Below are 23,066 nucleotides of genomic sequence, written 5' to 3' on the forward strand. Positions count from 1 at the left end.
GTAGAAAAAGAGAATGAAGAAGAGTACAAGACCAATGACCTGAGAAAAGATAGAGAGGCAAAGGTAATAGGAGTCAAAGAGAATTTGAAGGATCCAGTTGGGCGGTTATAAGGCATAGGGAAAGATGGAAGGATAAAAGATTACAATCTGAGAGAAGAATTTTGGAGTTTGTGAACACAGAAGTGGGATATTTTTGGTGATCACAAGATCAAGAGTATAACCATATTTGCATTTAAATTAGATGGATTCGTGAAAATTGAGTCAATTAAAGAAATGGAAAATTATATACTTTAACATATTTAACATGTATTGGTCAACCTGCCATCTGGGGGAGGGGGGAAGGAGGGGAAAAATTAGAACAAAAGTTTTCACAATTGTCAATGTTGTAAAATTACCCATGCATATATCTGGTAAATAAAAACTATCAAATAAAATAAAATACAAAAAAAAAAATATATATATATATATATATAAAACACTTTTTAAAATGGAAAATTAGGGTATTTGTGTCAACATCAGTATATAGGTTGAAGTTTCCCACCAAAAAAGCATAAATTGGTTTGGAAAGAATATGTATGAGGCAGGCACTAAACTTACTGAAGAGGGGAAAAAAATGTTAGAGTAAACTTCAAAAGAGGAGATAGTACTGAATGATGGTTATGAAAATATCACTAAGGAGCAACAGTATTCCAAGTTCCTACTACAACTACTGGGTTGAGTGGAGTTGGGGAGGAACAGGCGGCATGAGAGAGGCAGCTAGATGGCATAATGGAAAGGAAAATAAGCCTGGAATAAAGAAGACCTGAGCTCCAATATAGTCTTAAAACATTTACTAGCTATGTGATCCTGAGCAAATTGTTTACCTTCTGTCTGCCTCAGTTTCCTCAACTGTAAGATGGGGAAATAATAGCACCTATCTATCTTGGAGGGTTGTTGTGAGATTCATATTTGTAAAGTATTTAGCATAGCAAAAATTATTTGTTAAATTTGGTATTTAATAAATGCTTAATTAAAATAAAGTCACAAGGAGATAATAAGATTATAGTGAGAACTATATGAAGAATGGAGAGAGAAATAAAAAGATATAAAATGAAAGGAAAGTTTGTTAATTACAGAAAAGGAGAAAGTACAGAAGGAATTATCAGTGCTGGAGAGAGTTCTGTTGAAAGAGGCATATAATAAAATTGTGAGGAGTCCTCCTTTGAGGTTCAAATTCATGGTAATTGATGGATAATAGTGCATCCTATGAGTTCTAAGTAGGCCCATTTCATTTGAAACAGGAACAGGAGCAAGAAGTGGAGCCCTGTCAGGAAGTCCTTGTGCATGTGATTGCTAGAGAAACCCCTAAGAAGCAAATATATAGAGAAGGTCCTGTTCCTGGAGCAGATATAGAAAAGGAGCTATGAGATCAGAAAAGATGAAGGTGAATCACCCTAGAAAAGACCCAGGACAAGTTTGAAGGCTAATAGGTGAGTGGCTGTGTTTTCTGAAGAGGAGAAGAGGGAAGGGGAGGTTGACCCCTCAGAGAATATCAGAGATAGTAGAGCTCTTCCCTAGGACATACCATCATAGGTAAGCCACTTAACTTCTTATTGATTCCAGGCAATTTTCTTTTTTTAAAAAGATTTTTTTTTATCTTCAAAACATATGCATAGACAGTTTTCAACAGTCACCCTTACAAAACCTTGTGCTCCAAATTTTTTCTCCCTTCCTTCCCCTCACCTCCTTCCCTGGATGGCAAATAATCCAATATATGTTAAACTTGTGTAATTCTTCTATACATATGTCCACAATTATCATGCTGCACAAGAAGAATCAGATCAAAAACTGAAAAAAAAATGAGGAAGAAACAAAATGCAAACAAACAACAAAAAAATGAAAATACTATGTTAGGATACACACTCAGTTCCCACACTCCTCTCTCGGGGTGCAGATGGCTCTCTCCAACACAAGAACATTGGAACTGGCCTGAATCACCTCATTGCTGCAAAGAGCCATGTCCATTAGAATTGATGATGGCATAATTTTGTTGTTGCTGTGTATAATGTTCTCCTGGTTCTACTCACTTCATTTAGTATCAGTTCATATAAGTCTCTCTGGGCCAGGCAATTCTCAATTAATTAATCAATAAGCATTTATTAAGCATCTACTAACAGTCAGCCATTGTGTTAAAGCACTAGGGACACACACACAAAAAAAGCGAAAACAGTACTTGCCTTCAAGGAATTTACAATTTAAGACAATGGGTGCTTAGTTGAACCAGGGAAAGTGTATCTAACACAGAGAAAAACACAGATCTGAACCACTAATACCCCTCTTCCCCCAAAAAAAGGGAAATTTCTGAGGCTATCCTAAAATCAATTACATTGGAATATAAAGCAATACTAAAACAATTTTAAAATATCCTCTAATGTAACCATCTTGATCTGAAATGAAAAGCTTTTAGGAACTTCTAATTCAGCAATATCCCTTTAAAATGATATTTATTTTTAAATAATGATGCCATGCCCTACCCCAATGAAGTTTCTAAGAAAAGAACCAAACCATTAAAAAACCAAGGTTAAAAAAAAATTAACTTCACTATACCAAACCCGAAATCCATCAAAACACCAAACCCACTTAAAAATTAATAAAGGTTTCCAATGAAGGAAAGGAAGAAGTGGGTGCAGATGTACTACAGGGTCTTTTTATAGTAGTGTGAGAATGTTAATTAAAAGAATCTCGCCATGAGAGAAAATCTGAGAAGGAAAGGAGTGAAAAGTTAATTTTAGGTGTTGTTTCATGGAGGAGGATGGGGGTGCAAGAAGGAGGTGAGGAAGATTCATGAGTTACTTGTAGCAATTCTCAGGCTCCCCCCAAAAAGCTCAATTTAAAATTGGAAACTGCCAGAGACCTACTTAATGAAAATCTCTCACCTCAGTTAAGAACGTGTTAATAGTGGGGAGCACAGACTGGTTGATTTGGGGGCCCTAAGTGAGCATTGAAGGATAGTTAACTGTTGGGGTGGAATTCCTCAGAGATGGATCCTGCTGAACTGGAAATGAACAAGCAATGAATGGCACAGAATGGTAGCCCAGAGGAGATGCACAAAAGAAAGTTGGAATCAATGATCAGAACAATACAGACCAATGTATCGACCAAATGTCTGTAGTTTGGGGTTAGTTAAGTTTCTTTCCACAACACCCAAAAGAGAACAAGAAATCTCCATCTTAGAAAGCATTAGTATAGATTATGGAATTAGTCTAAGAGCACACAGACAGCCAGGAGCTTGAGTGCAATTCTCCATCTGGGTTTTTCAGCCCAGTTTCTGCATTCCTTCTGTCTCACACTCAACCCTCAAGGGCTTGACATGTGGGGATGTCTACAGCAGCCTTGCCAAGAAGGCTTATGTTTATCTCAGAGGGATTTGTGAGACTTCTGTAGGAACCTACTTCCCAGGTGTAAATCAAACACTGTGGGAAGTGAATTAGCAATAATTAGGTTTTCCATCAAGTATCAAGGATCAAATTCCAACCCTTCTATATAGTCCCCTAAATCACTATTATTCACTATCCCTCTTTTGAAATCAACATTTTGTCTACATGGCAAGAACACAAGACCACAGATTTAAGGCAGGAAGAAATTTAAAGATTAGCTCATCTGAACCATTTCTTTTTGCAAATTAGTGACTGGGGTCCCTAGAGGTTAAGTGCATAAATGAATGAATGAATGGATAAATTCAATGAAACATCATTTTTTCTCAATTAGGCCTTCCCAGAGTTTTCATGTGCCCTTTACAGGGCAAGGTGAAGTATAGAAACTATGAAGAGAAAGCACACTAAGGGAGGGGGCAGGACACACAATAAAACATAGTGATCACAGTAGCTTCCAGCAGCTGCTCATGCCTTGGTGGAAATGAGGAATGTAAGGGGAAAGTCCTTAAATTTCTCAAGAAGAAGAGAAAGTAGCAGCCAAAATCCTCATTTTGAAATGACTGGGGTTACAAGCAATTCACAATAATCCAACAGGTCCCTTTCTCTTATATGAAGCAGGAATTACTGATTTTCAAGGTGCCTCAAGACATTAAAAAAAAACCTACAACCATGTATTAAGTGCTTATTATTGTTCACAAAGCATCATACAATAGGTCCCTGGAGGACATAGGTACAAAGCTTATATATGAAATGATCTCTAGCTTCAACAGAGAGATAGCTTTATGATTAATAAGCATTTATTAAACACCTACCTTGATAGGGGCTGTGGATAAAAAAAAAAATCTAAAATCCTCAGATAAGGCAGTCTTTCTTGTTCATGAGAGGAGGAAGGATCTCTACCTTCATTTTGTTAATTTAATGCTTTGTTTGATGTAGACCTTTTTTAGAAAAGCCATTAGAGACCACACACACCCAGTCATCTGACAAGGGAGGGAAATTAAAAATAAAACAACAGTGGCTTTTCTTCTAATTAAGAGGAGTATGGAGTAAGCCCTGTCTGTCCTTCTTAACCTTGACTGGAATGGGCATTCCCTGTCTAGAAGCACATTCCTATCCCTAAGTATCAAATTTTTTTAGAATATAGAACCATTTCAGCTAACTAGTGCCTCCAAGCTTACACTTATTTTTACCCTTTGACTTCCTGGACATCAGGGGTATCATCTTTGTTGGAGGCCACATTCTGACTTAAAAATTGAAAATTCCAAAAAATAATGATAATAATAATTTATTTTTTTTTCAATTGAAAATTTCATATGGTTCCCTGCTTAATTCCGACTGCTAAACCATAACTAATCAACCTCAGTTTAGAGGTTGTTCTACCAACGAACTTTCAGGGGCTCCATGGATTTCTCCTATCTCTTGGAAATGACTACATCACAAGTACAAAAACTCTAGGGGTAGAAGTTCTTCCCCAAAAGTCAGGCTTAGACAAAACTGTGAAAGAAGTCAAAGTTATCTTTAGCATCTCAGGCTCCTTTTGTTGCCTGGAGATATCATGTGAAGTTGGAAAAGATATTGCTTTTGAAATCCAGAGCTTTGAGTTTTCTCTCTACCTCCACCTGCTGAAAGATCTTAGGCAAATCATCTATAAAATTTGGGAATTTGATTAAATAATCTCTAAAATTTATTCAAAATCTGACATTCCATGATATGTTTTCTCTGTGTAACCATCCTTCTTCACAAGGAGCCCACAGTCTTCCTACTCAAAATTTCCTTTCCTCCTAACAAAATCTAACTTAAGAAAAGGATAAAAATGACTTATTTTTATATTATTTACAATATTACATTATTATATGCATTAAAGATCTGATGATCTTTAACAAAGAGAGTCTTACACCCAAAGAATGGACTTCAACTCATAGGAAGGCAATAGGGAAAGCAATTTTATTTTATTTTTTATTTATTTATTTTTTTTGCTGAGGCAATTGGGTTTAAGTGACTTGCCCAGGGTCACAAAGCTAGGAAGTATGAAGTGTCTGAGACTAAATTTTAACTCAGCTCCTCCTGACTTTATGGCTGTGCTCTATCTACTGCATCACCTAGCTGCCCCAGAAAGCAATCTTATAAGGAATATTACTTTTGGAACTATAGCATTTCATCAATCATCTTCCAAAACAAAACAAAACAACAACAACAAAAAAAAAACATCCCTTTGACTTTTATGACTGAAAAGGAAAATGATAAATGGTGGAGAGGATCTGGGAAAATTGAGACGTTAATTACCCTGCTGGTGGAGTTGTGAACTGATCGAGCCATTTTTAAAAACAATTTGAAATTATGCCCAAAGTATTATAAAATTGTTTATCACTTTTGATCCAGCAATACCACTGATAGACCTATATCCCAAAGAAATCATAAAAGAAGGAAAAGATCAAAACATAAAAAATATCTATAGCAGATCTTTTTGTGGTGACAAAAAATTGGAAATTGAAGGAATGCCCGTCAATTGGGGAAAAGCGCAGTAATTTGTGGTATATCAATGTAGTGGAATACTATTATACTATAAGAAATGATAACCAAATAGGTTTCAGAAAAACCTGGAAAGACTTTACATAAACTGATACAAAATGAAATGACTAGAACCAGGAGAACATTGTACACTATATCAGTAACATTCCATGATGATCAACTTAAATCTTCTTAAATTCGACTTAAATTTTCTTAGCAATACAATGATCCAAGACAATTCCAGAAGACTCATGACAAAAAATGCTATAAACACACAGAGAAAGAACTGGTGGAATTTAAATGTAAATCTAAGCATACTATTTTTATTTTCTTTATTTTTTGTGGATTTTTTTTTGGCCTATTTCATCTTTTACAACATAACTAACACGGAAATGTGTTTTACTTGATTTCATCTCTATAACCTATATCAACTTGCATACTATCTTACGGAAGGGGAAGTGAGGGAGAGAGGAGAAAATTTGTAACTTAACATCTTTTCTTAAATGAATTTTAAAATTGCTTTTACATGTAATTGGAAAAAATAAAATATTATTTAAAAAGAAGGGAGGGAAAGCTATCCCTGCTAATTCCTGACACTGAAAGATACTACAGCAGCCCAAATCCAATCAATCAATCAATATTTTAAGTTCCTACCATATGTCAGTATATGGTATATACTGGGGGCACTGTATATATATATATATATATATATATATATATATATATATATATATATATATTAAGGAATACAAAGATAACTTTTTCTAAGAAACTTAACATTCCATCTGACAATCCTTTAATTAGTCAATAGACACATGAGATGATCAAATGCAATTCTGAATTTTAATGACTTGAGAAACAAACTTACAAAAAAAAGAACATTTGAAAGCTTAATTCCTTATGTTTCTTAAATTTAAAGTTCTTTAAAAAATTCAATATAATTACTATCTTATACTATAAATCTTGGCTTTAGTTAATTTTTGAACTTTGTAAAGACTTTCATCAGCTGCCACTTAGGATCTGAAAGTGTCACTGGTTGCATTTGTAATGCTAGCCTTAAAATTATCCAAAGAATGAGGTTTGGATCAAATAAGATAACATTCATAAAGAATGCTTAGCACAGTGTCTGGCACATAATAGACATGATATATATTTTTAAATGCTTAGTCCCTTCTCTTCTCTTCTGCCTCCTCTGTGAATGTCTCCAGAACAATTTTGACATGATCTCATCAAAGAAAGTCAGATGGATATGCAAAAGGTAACTGAGAGAGGCAAAAAAGAAAACTTCCTCTACTGATTTACTAGTCTGAGAAAGTGTCATCCAGAAACTGTTATATCTACAAATTTATTATCCAAAATTCACAAAACTAAATAAACATAAAAGAAATTTAAGTAATGTTTATGAATTTATGTTATTCATACTTCTGAAGTTATTCAAGTTTAAAACTAGATGAAGGCTTTTGGGACATGACACATTGCATATTGGGCACCAACTATACACAAGATCTTGGACTAATGGCTCTTTTAAAAAGGTTAACTCATTGCTCAAAATCATTAATTTGCATTTATTGATCAGCTTAATTAGGACAGACACTCCTATTTTTACATAAAACCATTCCAAAGCACTGGTCTGCTAAATAGAAGTTTCCATAGCTCCAGTCTACTTCACCCTACCAGTAAACATAGAAACACAATACCACTCTTCAAGCCTAAGCAGTTCAGTCTCTGGCCCTTGGCCCTATGGCTAGTGATGGAAGAAACAAATCCATGTCACTGCCATACTCATATCCTGGCCCTGCCCTGTTCTCAACTTTGATTTCACATTTATCATTACTATTGTACTAATGCAAAAAAAAAAAAAATGGCACATCAAGATTATAAGAGATTTAAATGCTTATATTTCTTTCATAATATTGAATAATGACTCTCTGTCTTTTATCTGTTTTTCAGAAAAGATCTACTATGCTGGAAAGATCGATAACCCTTCCTTTCCAATTGGCAAGGTAAGTTATTTCCTAATAATTTAGAGTTCTTCCAAACACACAAATGCTTACACCTTGAGTCAGCTTTGCCTTCATCTAAATCTTTCATTGCTGTTCAATATTTCACATGTTCCTATCTTGCCTGCATTTCCTTCTTCCATAGAAGTTCTTCCCCCATGCCTCTTAGTGAGATGGAGATAAATTTGGATTCCTGAAGGCTTTGCCAATGAAATTCTACCTTTGGAAAATTCTACCAAGCTGAAAGGGTTGGAGGAAAAGGGAAAAGAATAATCATTTGTTTTGTGGCTGATTAGTTGTGTCTGACTTTTTGTGATCCTTTTTGAGGTTTTCTTGGCAAAGATCCTGGAGTGGTTTGCCATTTCCCTTTCCAGCTCATTTTACAAATGTGGAAACTGAGGCAAACAGGGTTAAGTGACTTGTCTAGGGTCATACAATTAATAAATATCTGAGGTCATCTTTGAACTCAAGAAAATGATTATTTCTGACTCCAAATCTGGCACTATTCATTGTACTATCTCATTGCCCCAAATCATTTATTAAACACTTACTATATTCCAAGCATTATGCTAATCACTTACAAGTATCATTTCATTTGATACTCACAACAATCCTGGGTTTAGCCTATTTTACAATGAAGAAAACTGAGTCAGTTAAGTAGCTTGCCTAAAATCGCACAGCTAGGAAATATCTGAGGTTGTATTTGAACTCTGGTCAGGTCATCCTGATTCTAAGTACCACAATCCAAAGATGATGCTTCTTTAAAAAAAAAATTGGATATCATTTTATATTTTTATCTGTTTCTTGTGTCACCTTGGCCAAATATACTATATGGTTAGGAACATCAAAAATTTTAAAAGCAGTAGTGATTGAGAGGGCAACAGAAATACTCATAGTGAGTATAAGTAGCCTATTCCTAATGATAACTTGAATATGAGACATAGCATAAAAGACATCATTTGGGACCTGAATGACCGTTAAAAATATGAACTGGGCTGTACTTGAAAGCAGAGAACAAGAGAACAACACTTTAGTGTGTTGGATAAATCCATCAGGGAACAGATAAGGATTGTCCAAGTTGAAAAACCATGGGTTGGGTTTGGGTACTCCTTAGAGGATGTAGACACTTCATTATCTAAAACAAAAACAATAACAACAATAACAACAACATTATTATTTTAATAATAAAATAAAATAAAACCTTCATCCCTCTCAAACTTAGATGTGACTCCAGGAAAACATCTTCTCTTATAAAAACTCCTATCCTTCATTCAGCCTGGAATCTTTCTTTTATATGTTTTCCCTTCATTTTCCATCTCTGAGTACCTTTTCCTTAGAGAATCATCTCATTCAGGCCCCTTGGCTTTCATTTTCTTTCTTGGCCAGCAATTTCTGATCTCTACCCTCTAGGTCTCTTCTCCAGATTTTTCTTCTCCTTGTCTTTCAGTCTAATCCTATATTACCATGAACAAGGTAAAGAGAGAATCTTTACTCCAAAAGTCTTCTATGTTTGCTTTTTTTTTTTTTTTTTTTTTTTTTTTTTTTACTAATGGAATGTTTTTACTTTTCTGAGAAAATACCTCTGACTACTACTATTAGTTATACAATGTTTTCTGCAATGATGGATTTTATTTACAATTTAATAGCATCTTTGTTAGTTTCCCCTAATGAAAAATCTAAGAGGCAGAGAGCTATTTTTAAAAACAAATAAATGTATATACATTCATATAAATATATAAAATATAAAATATATAAAATCTCAAAACAACAAATTAATAAAATTGAAACAGTCTAATACAACACCTATATAGGTGTTGAATTATTATAGATCATTATAGCATCATTAATGAATTAAGAGACACAAAGTTGATTTTGACCAAGATTAAGCACAAGAACATGGCAAAGATACAAAACCTAGAGATTTTGTGTTTCTAAAGCTCCCTTAATCACAAAAATGAAGAAGAATCCCCAAATTTCCCCCTATTACCATAGATTCAGATAAGATCCCAGACTATCAATTAGAAACCCAAGATCCATAGCTCAGCCAGAGACATCTTCATTTCCTTCTGGTTGTAGAGACTTTCTGAGAAAGACAAGAGATAAGGCCTTCCTTCAGTTGCCTTTCTTTAAACCAGGCCCTTATTGGAATCCTTAAGGTCCCATAATAACAAAAACAACATTTCCTTCCTCCTCCTCCTCCTCCTCCTCATCATCATCATCATCATCAATCTCATCATCATATCAACAACAAGGATAACGAGGCATCTAAATGACACAGAGGATAGAGCCTTGGACCTAAAATTAAGAAAACCTAAGTTCAAATCAAGTCACTTAACTTCTGTTTGCCTCAATTTCCTCAACTATAAAAATGGAAATAATATCACCTGCCTTGTAAAATTGTTGTGAAGATCAACTGGGATAATATTTGTAAAGTACCTGACACATAATAGGAACTTAATAAATCTTATTTCTTTTCATTTGATTTTCACAACCACCCTGTGAAATGATATTATTAACCTCATTTCACAGATGAGGAAACTAAAGTGAGCAGGTTAAGTGACATACACGTTCACAGAGAGTAAGGGACTGAGGCAGTATTCAAACTCAAGACTATTCTGTCCATTGTAACTTGTGAATTAAGAACTAAGCCATGCAATTGCCCAGAAAGAACCAGATTCCTGGCTCCTGCTGTTATGGCCCTTCATTCTCAAAGAGGACCAAATTGACATCACTGTTAGAGTTGAGTGTGTTCGACTGTAGCAGATCAGACCAATGAAAACTTGGAATGCTTTGCCACAGGTGGAACACAAATAATATCTATCAGTATTTGGGGGAGATTCTCTAGCTTTGTACTTCTTTCATTTCTTCTGAGCTAATTCAATTCTGCTTTCCGGTACTAGGCAGTGTCTCCCATGTCATACAATCAATTCTAGAGTTCTCAAGAGAGTCCTTGTATCACTTTTTCTGCCCACTGTGTGAGCACTTGCCTTGTGTAAGTTCTCCATAAAATAATCATTTTGGAGAGTGCACTTTTGGCATTTGAATAATATGGCCACCCCAACAGGGTTATGCCCTATGCAGTAGAGATGGAATACTTGGCAATTTCGTTTGAAAAAGGACCTCAGTGTCTGGTATCTTATCCTGCCAGGTGATCTTCAGAATCTTCCTAAGACAATTCAAATGGAAGCGATTCAGTTTCCTGGCTTTGCTCAGCAGAACATTGGTTAACTGTTCTCTGTCCTATCCTCACCTCTCTGGTGACATAGTCATTCTGAGCATTAAGAAACTAGAACTTCCATCTATAGTCCCAAAGGATTCCTGATAAAAAAAAAAATGCTATCTTCTTCCAAAAAAGAACTGATGGCATCTGAATAAAGACTGAAATGTACTATTTTTTCATTTTCTTTTTTTTTGTTTTGTTTGAGTTTTCTTCTACAAAATGACTAATATGGAAATGTGTTCTATATGATTGCATATATATAATCTATATCAGATTGCTTACCATTTCAGGAAAGGGAGATGGGAGAGAGGGAATAGAATTTAGAACCCAAAACTTAAAAATAAAAATGTCAAAAACTGTTTTCCCATGTAATTGGGGAAAAATATTAATTTTTTAAATAGCAAGAAACCAGAGCTGCCCAACATGGATCCAGCTGGAATTCATTACTTCCATGCTAGCATACCTTCCTAGTAAACTTTCCTAAACCTAAGCATATTGTCTTTCTATTATTTGAACATTTCTTATTTCTACCATGGTGGAATGACATAGACTGTACCCCAAGGTGCTGTATTACCAAATTTAGAGGGAGCTGATAATAGTTATCATCTGTAAGCAATACAGAAACAACAAAGCTCAATATACAGTTAGCAAGATTTAAAAACTAGGAAACTAAGAGAACACACTCTAATTCAAACTTATCCACACTTCTTCCCTATTCTCCAATCCCCATTCCCCACTATATCTGTCAGCAATGGCCTAATATCAGTGTCCTCAGTCTTTACTGCCACTTCACAGTGGTATTGCATCTTCTCAACAGGATGGTGAATTTCATGCCATTTATCTAAGGTGTGATTTATTTGTGGTCCTTGCCTCAAATAAAAATAATCCTGGCTAATGGCTTCACTACAAAAAAAAAAAAAAAAGTATGTTTCTCATTAGTGACTTTTTTGAGTACCTCCTATGGATCTCATCCTGGGCTGTCTACTAGAGAAAGTAGAATTTTTTTTAAATTTAAATAAAGAAGTTGAGAAAGTTTAAGGTGAGCATTTGCTCATAATTACCATAGCTCTTTTTTAAGTTGATTTTGTTAAAATCATAAAACATGTAAACTTAAAAATTATAGCAGTTCAATACTAGAACAATAAAATAGCTGGGACATGAGATACTCATCAGCTAAGATCTTCCGCATATTGATTAAGCACTAGCTCCAAGAGCAGAGGGGAAGTAAAAATATACACTCTGGGGGCAGCTAGATGGTGCAGTGAATAGAGCACCAGCCTTGAATTCAGGAGGACCCGAGTTCAAATCTGGTCTCAGACACTTAACACTTCCTAGCTGTGTGACCCTGGGCAAGTCGCTTAACCCCAGCCTGGGGGGGGGGGGGAAATATATATATCTATATATATATACACACACACACACACACACACACACACACACACACACACACACACACACATACTCTGAGATATCAATGTTTCTAAAAAGTCCAGCTGTGAGGTGGGAATCGTGAAATGCTCATGTCATTCTTCTCATAAAGCATTTTCTTTATGGCTCTTTGAATCACAGTCCAAGGGACATTAGGCTAATATTTTGTTTTTGTTTCTTTTAGGGAGAATACCACATCTTATTGAGGCTGCACAATGAAAATAATTTCACCGTTACTTGTGCCAACATTACTGTCATTAGCTACTGATCCACCATTCTTTTCTCAAATTCAAGAGCATGCCATGTGTGGCTGAATGGAAAGCTCAAATCCTGCAATTAGGCAAGCTAACCAAGAAACCCCAAAGTCAGTGAAAACCAATTTTCACCAGAAGCCTCAGGTGCTGATTTAAGCCCCAGGAGCAGATGTCCCAGAACCCTTGGGTATAATTAGTCCCATGAAATTATCTATCTGTATCTAATGAGCCTAACATTAGTAGTTAAGCACTCTTTGCTCCTCATTTGCTGTTTCCTAATTGATCATCACAGACAAATGCTCATCCTTTTTGATTCCTTGGGGATCTACCCAAGGAGTTTAAACAAGTAAGGAATCCAGCCCACAGTATTAACCTGTGGTTTATTCAAAGCATTTTAGTACTATATTGGATTTGAAATTTAATTTCATCTCCCTAATGCCTGGTGTTAAAGCAAAGCAACCAGATCTCAAACTAAACTTGGGGCTTTATAGAAATGTCTATTATCCTTGCAAATGAAACCATGTCAGAGGCCCAGAACACACAGAATATAAAATAAATCTGGTATTAGAGGTAAATCTGAGATGACACCATGGACTGAATGCTCATTAGTAGCATCATAGTTGTACAGACATATTAGACACAGATAGGAAGTCATATAAGACACAGATGGAAAGTCACATTAGAGATCTAGTTCCATCCTACTTCTGACACATGGATTTCCATCCCCTCTCCAAACACGTGGTCATCTAACCTTTACACAAACACCCCTCTCAAAATTCATTCCCTACTTCATATACAACCTGTTCTAATTCAAGACCATTCTAATTATTAATTAAAGTTTATCCTTACACTAAGCTCAAATTGCTGACCTACTCTTTTTTCTAGCTCTTTCTCTCAAGAGATAAGCAGAGAAGAGAAACCTTTGAGAATTTGAGTAAAAGAATCATATCCATGGTTTTCCTCAAAGATGCAAGTTTTCTAATGCTTAAATGTTCAAAAGCCCTATCTTAGTCAGGCATGAATGCATTTATTCAAATATGGAAACATATTCCTAGACCCAGTGACAAATGACTAGGTTCCCTTTCTGCATCTTTCTTAACTTCTGTTGCTTTAATCCAATGGAGAAGGAAATAGCAAATTACTGCAGTATCTTTGCCAAGAAAACCCCATGGACAAGGATGGTTCATAGCATCACATGACATGGCTAAAAAACTGACTCTTCAGCATTAAGTGGCTTGATCAGTGTCACACAGCTAGTCTGAGCAGATCTTAAAGTCCTGCACTCTATCCACTGAACCACCTTCCTGTCTCCTATGACAGTAGGAACCCCTTATTTTCCTACAATCTTAAAGCTGCCGCAGATTGCTGGAGCCAAGAAAAGAAATTGCTTCTTCAGTCTCTTGCTAACCTGTCAGCATATATCAATATGCCCCTCCATTTTAAAGTCATTGACCCCAATTTCCTAGCCAGCTTGGCTCTACTACAGGACTGGAACACAGAGGACTTACCTAAGACCTAAAAGGATAAGTTGAGTTTTACTTTTAAGTTAAATCCACAAAGTTTTACTGATTTCAACATGCATGTCTGAATGACATTCATGGCAATAACAATAAACAAGGCTTTAAAACAAAATCTGAAATTTAAAAGAAAAGTTAGCTCCCAATAATCATTATTTATAAAGAATATATATATATATATGTATGTATGTATGTATATATGTATCTCTACTTGGAAAAACCTGGCACGACTACAGTAATCCATTCCATATCACAAGGGTTAGGGATGAGATGTCCCCAATTTGGAAAATCAACATAAAATTTTTGCACCCTTCCCCTTGTACCAGAGAAGAAGTTTGAATTTTTTTTTCTCTTATGGTGCATTTACAGTATTAAAATATAAAATATTTTGATATTATATTATGCTATACATATATTTATGCATTTCTGAATTTCTAAACTATGTTGTCTGTTAGTCTTTATATGTCATTTGTGACTTATGCAAAACCTCCCCAAAAAAATTCTCATTTAATTTCTTATGCTGACCCATAATATATCAAAATCACAATGAGGAAAGTTGCAAAGTGGAAGACACTGGCATCTTCTGTATATTCCTGGGCCATTGAAAAATAGAAATACAATAAAGCCCATGCCAAGCATGATAGTGCATCTTCCTATTTCCAGACTCATGACAATGACAAATAGCTCATAGCACAAGGTATAAGACTGGGATCTGGTCCTAAAATTGTATAAATGTTCAAGTGAACTGTCATGAGCCACTAATCTTGCTGTCCTTGTTCAGCAAGCATATGTGCATGGAATAAGACTTGGCCATCCTCTGTGTATTCAACATATCACATATGCCATATTGGATACTGCTACAAGTTACTGCAAAGAGGGGAAAAAAAAAATCAATCTCATTTTTTATTCCAATCACCTACTTCCTTCCCAATGACTTTTCCTTCCCTTTCCAAAACATATTGTGGGTATTTGGTATTTATGTGCATAGCTGTGAGTGCAGACATTATTAGCAGAGCACAAATGTGTAGGATTATCTTGACAGTAGAAGTACGAAGCAGACTCACTGGTGGCAGAGTTTGGAGTACATTAGGAAGATATAGTTATTAAAAACATCCATAATCAGTGAGCTCCATTTTCCAACAAATTCCTTTCTATTAGGAAATCAGAATTCAAGGGTCTATCCAAATATCATAAATTTCATCATTATAAAATCACTGCTTTGTATCTTGAGAGATTCTTCAGGAATCCCTCTTAAAATGTAAATACTCTTGGAATCTTTATATATTTTGATTGATTATCAACAATTAATACCTCATAAGGAAATAAAATAGCTGCAGGTCTTACGGGAGGAAAGGATTAGGAAGGGGGAGAAGGTAGGTGAAGAAGAATGGAGAGAAAAGGGGAAGTAGAAAAATCTAAATCAAATGTCAGACATTTTTTATTGTTTTCCAGACTCTTTGTGTATACATATGTAATGCCAACCACTAATAATTGTATCAGGTATGTGCTGGAACCAGCTTAAAATGTCCAGTTGTCAAATTCTCCATGTGAAAAGTTATACCCCAGAAATCAAAAAACTTTCAAAGCAGGACTCAATTTCTTGTTTCACTGATTTTTAGAATTAAAGAAGTGATAGAATAAAATCATCTAATTTTTTTTTTCAAATTAAGCTTAAAAATGTGTCATGGGTACTTTTTTGGAGAGGCAGTTGTCAAATATTTAAAAATTTAAATACAAATTTTGTTAAATAGTCTTGGTTATAGCAATAGTGTCCACTGATTCAGAAAATATATGAGGACAAAAAGCTATGACAAAATTTTAGATCCAGAAGGCACCATAATCTGTACATGAAAAAAAAAATCCCTTTACAACTGATATATAATAAATAGTCATTTAACTTTTGCATAAAGACTTCAAGTGAAAGGAGACCCACTATTTCCTGTACACTTTGGAATCAAAGATTGTTCTAATTATTATAAATTTTTACAAATCATTAATAAATATTTTCTTTACAAGGACCAGAATTTAAGAATGCCTCAAAGGACAAGGATGTGTCCATTGACACAATACATTTTTTTTTTTTTAATGAAAAAGAGAAGGGACAGCTAGATGGCACAGTGGATAGAGTGCTGGCCCTGAAGTCAGGAGAACCTGAGTTCAAATCTAGATTCAGATACTTAATACTTACTAGCTGTGTGATCCTGAATAAATCACACAATCCCAATTTTGAAAGGAAAGAAGGGAAAAAAAAGAGAGAACATTGTCAATGATAAGCATATTCTCATTAAAAAAAAAAAGGTTATTAATGTTATGAAATTAGCATTAAGAAAGGTAAAGAAGTCTCTTACTCCATAGATACAACTGAATAATATCACAGTGTATTGTCTCCCTGAGACCAAGCAGACCCTGTGGGGAATCATGCAAACCCCCTACCTTCTTCTAATTTTGAGGGATTTACCAGTTTTATTTTGGGGGGGAGGGGGGAGAGAGCTTACCATCTTTAAGAGTCTATGGGGGAAAAATAAAAAGAGTCTATGGAAATATCAGAATCCCCCATTCAGTTGTAAAGTTTTCTGTATTGGTGTACAGGCAAAGATCTACAAAGGATAATACATGAGGGTGAATGTTCAGTCAATAAATGTGATTCCTCTCTTTCTTTCCTAATAAAATTAACTGCATAATTTTCATTCTCATGGATCAGTGTGGTTTTGAACAAAGGACTCTCCAAATAGAAATTTATTCTCCAACAAGCCCATATTCTTCAAAAGCTTAGAAGAAAGAAATAGAATTTTTGTCTTTTTTTTTTTCTTTAATTCTCTCTGTTCTGATTTTTTTTTTTTTTAAACTTTGGTTCGGTTTCCTTAAACTCTGGTCATATGGACATATGCTTAGAAATAAAGAGGAGACTCTGTTCTCTTCCCTCTTTTAGTATACCAAGTGATTCTATCTTTAAACTAGACCTTTTTTCAGTATAAGACAGACACTCCCCCTTCCTTGTTTATATCTTGTTTTTTTTTTTTTTTTTTTTTTTTGGGGGGGGGTTCTGGTTCCTATGCTATCCTAGTCATTGGTTCCTAGATTAAGCGGTTGATGGGAATTTATAGACCATCAAATTCAACTCCTTTTTCTCAGAGAAGGGAATCTAAGTCTCAGAGAAGTTAAATGAGTTGGTCGAAGTAACACAGATAGTAAGTATCTGAGTAATGATTTAAAACTCAGCTCTTCCTGACTCCAAGCTCAGCTGTTGCAATCTTATTGCAACCTTAGCACAACAAAACTTCCTTGCCTTGATTCCCCTGGGGCCAATGCCAGATCAGCAAACCTCTGGCTAGCCTCCAAAACCCAGACTGATTTCCCCCCATTCTTTCTATTTCCTATGTTACATTTATTGGTAGGAGATTGTTTGTATTGAAAATTCAGTTAGTTGACGGAGGAAAGCTGTGAATGAGCTAATCTCTCCCTGCTGTGTCTTGTAATAACAATAAAGCTTCTCCATACGATCTATACCCTAAATGTGTATACTCTGGTCCTTTTATCATGACACAATGGTTCCCAGTCTTTTAAAGTATAAAGGTCTTGTTTGAATATCCGGATTCTTAACATTTAATAGTTGTACCCAGGTGTATGCTAGAGCCAGCTCAAAGTGGTTAACTATTAAATTTTCATTTTTATCCCAGAAATCAGTAAATGTTACAAATTAAATCTTGAGTTGATGCTTCATTGCTCTCTAGATTTAAGAAAGTTATAGAGAAAATCAACAGATTTTTCCAGATTAGGTTTAAAAATGTGTCATGGATACTTTTTTGCGGAGGAAGGGAGAGGGTAGGAGCCAGTTGTTAAATATTTACCAGCAAATTCTTGGTTGTACCAGTAGTGCCCATTGATTCAGAAAATATATGATGACAAAATTTTAGATTTAGAAAAACAATTCCTTTACTACTTACAGCTAACAAATGGTCACCTAACTTTTGCATAAAGACTTCAAGAGAAAAAAAAAAAAATTCAAATGGATTCACTAATCCTGCATCACCTTGGGGTGTATATTCACTATAACAAATTTTTTTCAAAATGTGTCCATTGATACATTTCTTTTTATTCTTAAAGCAAAAAAGAAAAAAAAAAAAAGAGAGAGAGGCAGATGAAAATATTTGTTTCGAAATAAAATTATAAATAAATATTTTGCATTTTGGAATTCAATTATGACATCAGAAATTTTAATGTCATTTCCTTAATTCTTTGAAAAAAAAACTTGCATGGCCCTGGAACTTGTAATTTAAGTTTAACTTGTAGCTTAAGTCTGATGTTTTCTTAGTTCTGTCATCTGAGAATGACTTTTCCTACACTGACAACCCTCTATATACTGAAGACAATTATCTCTGGGCAAGGCAACAGACTTTTTTTTTTTTTTTGGTGAGACTGCCCTGGGACTGGGCTCAGCTCTTTTGTTAGAAAGGATTTGCTAAAGTCAGCTGCTCCACATAGGTCCCCGGAGAACTATTAAGGCCTTTTAGAGCTTACACATTGCTCCCCACCCCACCCCTTCCCCAAGAAAAGTCCCAATCCATCCTGGTTGGAATGAATAAATTTCTTTCACCTATTCCTGACCACAAGTGCAGACTCCTGCTAAGTCTATCAGAGCTGGGGATAAATTCATGCATTATTTATCTTTTTGCTCCTTCAACTCCCATCATGCTCCAAATCATCTAGTGCCCGGGACATAGCTTAATATATTGCCTGTCACATAGCAGGAACTTAATAAATGTGTATTGATTGATTGATTGATTGAGATACAAATTATTTATGTTTCTATTGACTATGGGGAGACATTTAATAACACTAAATGGCAGAAAATTGGAACAGACCATCTTTGCTCTGCTTTCTTGCTATCTACTTAAAGATTCCTATCTTTTTTTCATTGATAGTAATAATATCTACATGCATTTGAAAAAGAGTAATGCTTACAAATATGTAGATCTTATTTAGTTTATAGAAGGTGTGAGAGGAAGTATTGTATAGGGGATAGAGTTAGTCTCAGAGTCAGGTAAATCCTGCTTCTGATACATACAGGGCATGTGATTATGAACAGGTTATATAATCTTTCAGGGCCGAAGGCAACTTTATATATAAGATCATATAAAACTTGTAAGAAAAACTATTAAGTTGCAGAACAGTTGCAATCTACGTTGGTAGGAATTTCCTCACCTAAAGATCTGTATACAATTAAAATCACATGTCTATACCATATATTTGCTTATTTGTGGATTATAACTTAAATAAATAGTATACATATGTCATATAGGTAGATACATGCATTCCTATATATCACATATACAGGTATGATACATGCATGTGTATATCCACCTATAGATCTATGTTTATATGTATCATACATTCATTCATATATACATAAATACATGGATTTGCAGGTTCCATGCCTGGGAATTACTATACTATGCTTTTTAATTGATCATAAAATGTAAAAATAATTTAATATTAACACTCAAGGTAATGAAAGTTTTCAATCCAGTCCTACCTAAGGAAAATGAACTTATTTGCTATAGACTTGCTATTTTGTTTTTGTTTTGATTTTCAATTAAACCTCCATTTCTTAACAGTAGAAGATGTACACATATAAAGTGAAAGAGTTAAAGCTTGACAACTGATATTGTAAACTTCATTTACATTTTTAAAAATAATTTTAATGACCAACATGGGAATTGAAAACACATTTTGATGATAACCATGACAGAAAGTATATCACCACCATCATCAAACCAGCTTCTGGCTTGAATTTAGTTGTCCATCTGTTTCTCTCTTGATAAAACAAGGCCTTCTGAACTTCTCAGTATTATCTGAAAATTAAGGGATTTACACAAATTAGAAAGAAAATTACTTAAACCATAATATTTAGTTTATAAACTACTTTAAAAATTAAGAACTTTCAGCTATCTTTCAAAGGTGCTAACCTTAAAAAGAGCTTTCCTCTTTCACTCTGATTTTCTTTTGACTGTAACCTCAAGACCATATTCATAGTTCAGATACTTTTGGCTTTATTTCTACTGTGGAACGAGGAATCCTAATCTAAGGAATTACAGAAGGTAGATTTGTCATGCCTCAAGAACAAAAGTTAATTATAGGATAATCTTCATGCTCCATTGATATACCCATAGTGTCAAGAGATCTAGGTCTCCAGAGCATTGGGTGGTCCCTATTCAGGACTTAATGAGGACAAGAGTCACATAGGATAATAAGCTATAGATGTACTATAGGAGGGAATCACTATGTTGATAAGCTCAGGTGTATTGGTGAATGCAAGTAATATCTTGTGACAGAGCTAACAAAACTTTAACTGCTACAATATTTTCTACAGTCATCTGTGGACAGATGATAGATAGATAGATCGATAATAGACACAAATAGACAGATGTATACATACACACATAGATGGATATAGACATAGTTATATGTGTGAATATATGTATGTATATGTATGTGTTTACATATATATGTAATATATATACATTTCTATGATTTTTACTTCTTAGAATTTTGTAACTGCAAGTGCTGTCCTATCCTGCCTCACTTAAATGAATGAAAATAAATCTATTTCTTACTACAATGAAAATAAACATGCCCATATACATTTCTACATAGAAATAGTAATAGCAAAGCCTTTTCAGGACTTAATGTATATTGGAAGTTTATTCTCTCTCACCTTGTGGAATCTGAGATAATGTTTTACATTCAGAATATCAAGCAGAAAAAAAATTACTAAAAAATCACATAAATACTTTCATAACCCTTTGATTCCTTTCTTGAGAAAATAACTCAATGCCATTCTCCTGGTAGAAATAGACAATTATTACAAACATTATATCATTTAATCCTCATTTCAATCCTGTGAGGTATGTGCCAATGTTATCCCCATTTTACAGATGAAGAAACTGAGGCAGACTGAGGTTAAGTTACTTGTCCAGTTTTACACAGTTACTAAGTATCTGAGACCACATTTGAACTCAGGTCTTCCTGACTCCAGGTTTAGGACTTTATCCACTATGCCACCCAGTTACCTAATAACTACATAGCTAAAAATATTGACCTGGACTCAGATTATTTTTCACTGGAATCATATTTTCATATCATATTATCAGTGGAATCAAAGGATCTGGAATCATATCTTAAAGGATGGAAAGAAACCCACATGTGAAAAAATGTTTGTGACAGCCCTTTTCATAGTGGCAAGAAACTGGAAATTGAGTGCATGCCCATCAATTGGAGAATGGCTGAACAAGTTATGGTATATGAATGTTATAGAATATTACTGTTTTTTAAGAAATGATCAGGAGGATGATTTCAGAAAGGCCTGGAGAGACTTAAGTGAACTGATGCTGAGTGAAATGAGGAGAACCAGGAGATCATTGTACATAGCAACAACAATACTATATGATGATCAATTCTGATGGACATGACTCTTTCCAACAATTAGGTAATTAAGGCCAGTTTCAATGATCTCATGATGAAGAGAGCTATCTACACCCAGAAAGAGGATTGTGTAAACTGAATATGGATCACAACATAGCATTCTCACTCTTTTTATTGTTTGTTTTCTTATTCATTTTTTCTTTCCTTTTTAATCTGATCTTTCTTGTGCAGCAAGATAATTGTACAAATATATTTACATATATTGGATTTAACATATTTTAACAGGTATAACATATATTGGATTACTTGCCATCTGGGGAGGGGTAGGGAGAAGGAGGGGAAATTTTGGAACATAAGACTATGCAAGGATCAATGCTGAAAAATTATCTTTGCATATGTTTTGAAAATAAAAAGCTTTAATTAAAAAAAAAAATCTGAAATCATAGAAAGAACCCTTCACACTCTGCTTATTAACTAAACTTGGGTAAATCATTTCCATTTCCCTCAACCAGTTATTGTGATCAAAGATCCCAAAACATAGATAGCAGAGGCAGAAAATAACCTCCTACTCCCCAAAATTACAATCCTGGAGACCTTCAAACAGAATAAGCATCTCTAATACTAATGAGAAATGTGACTTTTCCTATTCAAAATGAGAAATCTAGGAAGTAGTCTTTGGAGCTATAAAAGCATTCCAGTACAGAAAACTGATGTACCATAGCCCCCACCTCAACACAGATTTAGAAACCTTCAGCATCCCTCTTCCATCTCCATCTGTTAAAAAACAAACAAACAAACAAACAAAAAACCTTTTAATAAATCTCCTTTGTACACATAAGTGCTTCCTTTTTCTCCTCTAGTATATAATATATATATATATAAAATATGAGTTACCACATAATCCCTCAATTGGAGAGCCATTTGCTGCCAAATAAGGGAATTGAAATGAGTAAGAAAAATTGATCATCTCCTCATCATTTTAAAAGTCTTTGTACTCTTTGAGCACTATTTCCAATTACCACAGTAAATGGTCCTAATTTATGTCTGTAATAGTTCTTAGTGAATAGTAAAGCACTATAGATAATGCACAGTATTATTATGATTATCATTGTATGCCCCATTGCTACTTTTTCCAGTTTGGGTCAGCTTCTATTTGCTTAGTGACAAGGCAGCTAATAAAGATTTTAAAATCTGTGATGAGAGAGGGAAAGGGATTAGACATAAAGATTCAAAGAATTTGAGAAGGAAGAGACCTTCCAAATCATCTAACCTATCTCCTCCTTTTATATCCCATGAAACCACAG

General features: G+C 34.6%; 1 protein-coding gene across 3 annotated transcripts in view; it reads left to right on the forward strand.

Moving 5' to 3' along the window:
- LY86 (lymphocyte antigen 86) overlaps positions 1 to 23,066 on the forward strand; it is a 217,853-nt gene that overhangs the window by 107,802 nt on the left and 86,985 nt on the right. For 2 of the 3 annotated variants that reach the window (XM_074270984.1, XM_074270982.1), the window contains exon 4: positions 7,872 to 7,924. In XM_074270984.1, the coding sequence (XP_074127085.1) occupies positions 7,872 to 7,924 (53 nt within the window). Of the gene's footprint in view, positions 1 to 7,871; positions 7,925 to 12,753; positions 13,678 to 23,066 lie in introns of those variants that run through there. The other variant, XM_074270981.1, reaches the window with a different exon arrangement.

Source organism: Sminthopsis crassicaudata, chromosome 1 (genome assembly GCF_048593235.1).
Source record: "Sminthopsis crassicaudata isolate SCR6 chromosome 1, ASM4859323v1, whole genome shotgun sequence".
Lineage (NCBI taxonomy): Eukaryota > Metazoa > Chordata > Mammalia > Dasyuromorphia > Dasyuridae > Sminthopsis > Sminthopsis crassicaudata.